This window comes from Plasmodium reichenowi, chromosome 6 (genome assembly GCF_001601855.1).
Source record: "Plasmodium reichenowi strain SY57 chromosome 6, whole genome shotgun sequence".
Taxonomy (NCBI): domain Eukaryota; phylum Apicomplexa; class Aconoidasida; order Haemosporida; family Plasmodiidae; genus Plasmodium; species Plasmodium reichenowi.
In genome coordinates this window covers 1-2472 of record NC_033651.1, presented here as the reverse complement: position 1 = coordinate 2472, position 2472 = coordinate 1, and the positions used below count along the sequence as shown (strand labels likewise).

The 2472-nt window shown below is 19.4% G+C and overlaps 1 protein-coding gene across 1 annotated transcript; it reads left to right on the top strand.

Moving 5' to 3' along the window:
- Nucleotides 1–146: 146 nt before the first annotated feature.
- Nucleotides 147–1481, top strand: PRSY57_0600100 (putative exported protein; the record flags this gene model as incomplete). Its single annotated transcript, XM_012906379.2, has 2 exons — nucleotides 147–230; nucleotides 312–1481. 2 exons carry the CDS (start codon nucleotides 147–149, stop codon nucleotides 1479–1481), a joined length of 1254 nt encoding a protein of 417 aa, XP_012761833.2.
- Between the last annotated feature and the right edge of the window lie 991 nt (nucleotides 1482–2472).

Here is a 2472-nt window from a genome sequence, read left to right as displayed (position 1 = left end):
ATTTAATCTAAAAAATTATTGTTAAAATATGTTATATTGTAATACACGTAGTTCTATGTTCCCTGTAAAATTATTGAGTAATAACAATTTAAAGTAGGAAGATTGTTATAGAGATATATGAAATTGTGATATGTTGAAATATAAAAATGAGTCAAAGAACATATTTTAATTGGTTGTTGTGTAAATATTTCTGTGTGAATATAATTGTAATTATATTTATAATATTAATAGTAAGTTTACAAAAAATAAAATAACAATATAAAATAATATATATATATATATATTTTATATTTTAATTTTTCTTTATAAAGATTTGTAGTACTGATGAATATGAAAAATCAGAAGTTCTTTTAAGAGATACTTATGCAAGAAATTTAAGCGAATGTAAATTTTCATCATCTGAAGAAAGCTTATATGTTAAAAGATCGCCATTTGGATGTTTTTATTTATTTTATCTTATGATTTCAAGAAGGTTACCTAAAATAAAGAGGATTAATAGTAAATGTAAGGATAATAATAAGGATATAGTTTCTTTGGATGAGCTCAGACATGTATCGGATATATCAGATAAAAAGGAAATAGAGAAAATATTTGAGAAATCTTACGAAATGAATGAGTGTAATATATTTACCATGAATGAAGAATTTTTTGGAGATTTATGTGATGATGAGATGTGTAAAAAATATTGCCTTTATCCATATGATAATATAAATAGTGATAAATATATGAATCAAGAAGATCGAGAAATAAGGAAAGAACTCGATGCGCTTATAAAATACGGATATTCTGATAAAATGCTAATGTATAAAATCTGGTGTAGAGTTATGAAAAATGAGGAAGAAAAATATTATTTAGTAAAAGAAGAACTACATAATTTTTATGAAAATTTACCAAAAAGTAAATTTGTACCATTGGATATTTCGAATAGATTATGGTGTAGTTGTAATGATATAATTTTTATGAACGGAATAAATAATGAGCCATATATTGATGGAATATTTGAAATATGGTTCAACAATACTGAAACGAACATTCGAGAATATAAAATTTTTTTAGATGCAACTAAATTATCATGGAGAAAATTAAAGGAAGATATATTAAATTCATGTAAAGAAATTATGATGGATGGTGTAGATAATTTTATGAATACATATGTGAAGTTGAATGAAAATTTAAAAAGTGAGGAATATATTGATGGTGAGAATAATGATATAAAGGTAGAAAATATTGAACAAGAAGAAGAAAAAAAAAAAGAAGATGAGAAAGGAGTAAAAATGGAAAATGAAATGAAATCAGATTATGAAAAAGTACAAGAGGATAATAATAAAATAAAAAATAAGTGTAGGGGGAAAACAGGAAAGAAATATAAGGGAAAGGTAAAAAATGTGGATAAGGATGATCAAAAATTATTAAGTCAAAAAAAAAAAGAAGGATTAACAATAAATGAAAGGGAAAATAAAAAAAAAAAAAAAATGACTTGAATAGTACAAATTTTTCTGATAACTGTAGTAAAATTAATATGGATGACCATATAAATATATTATGTTATTATAATCCATCAATAATTAATTATAAAAAATGCCTCATAGAAGCTCCATATATTGATGAATAAAAAACAGATGAAGTATATGAATAACATTATAAATAATTATAAATATATATTATTTAGTACATGAGTATAAAATAGAAGATACTTATTGTGGTTTGCATGTAGCATTTTTACATACTAAAATAAAAGAAAAAATAATAAATATTAAATAAAGGAATATATATATATATATATATATATATATATATATATATATATGTGTATATATTATATGTGTGTTTTAAAAAAGTACCTTATAAATTTATTTATTTTAGTAAATTCTTTTTTGTTATTTATGAAAATACAAAAGAAAGATTACATGTTATATAATTTTTAAAATTTATTTGTTTGTATAATTAATTATGTTATATGTTATATGTTTTTATTTTATTTTATTTTATTTTATTTTATTTTATTTTATTTTTTTTATTGACTTTAATATTTTAATGTTTCGTATTCTTCAAAAAAAAATATATATATATATATATATAATATATATATATGTGTTTATTTATTTATTTTGCGTATATAATTCCGTACAATTAGATATAATTTTGTTTGAAACTTTTCGAAGATAATCATAAAATAATTATTTTCATTATTTAAAACTATCTATTAAAATAAATAACACACTTGTAATTTTACATGAATATATGTTATTTATTTCTATTTATATTTCTTATGCTAATTTTGCGCGTATTGTTCTTGTACATTTGTTGATTAAAGAATATGAATTGAATAAATTTAAATAAAAATAAATTGCGATTTATTTATATTTAAGTTATACATATATAAAGAAATATATATTTTTTATTGAATAATAAAAAAATTAATGATTTTTTGTATTAAAAAGATATGTTTATTTGTTTTTTTTTTAAGATATA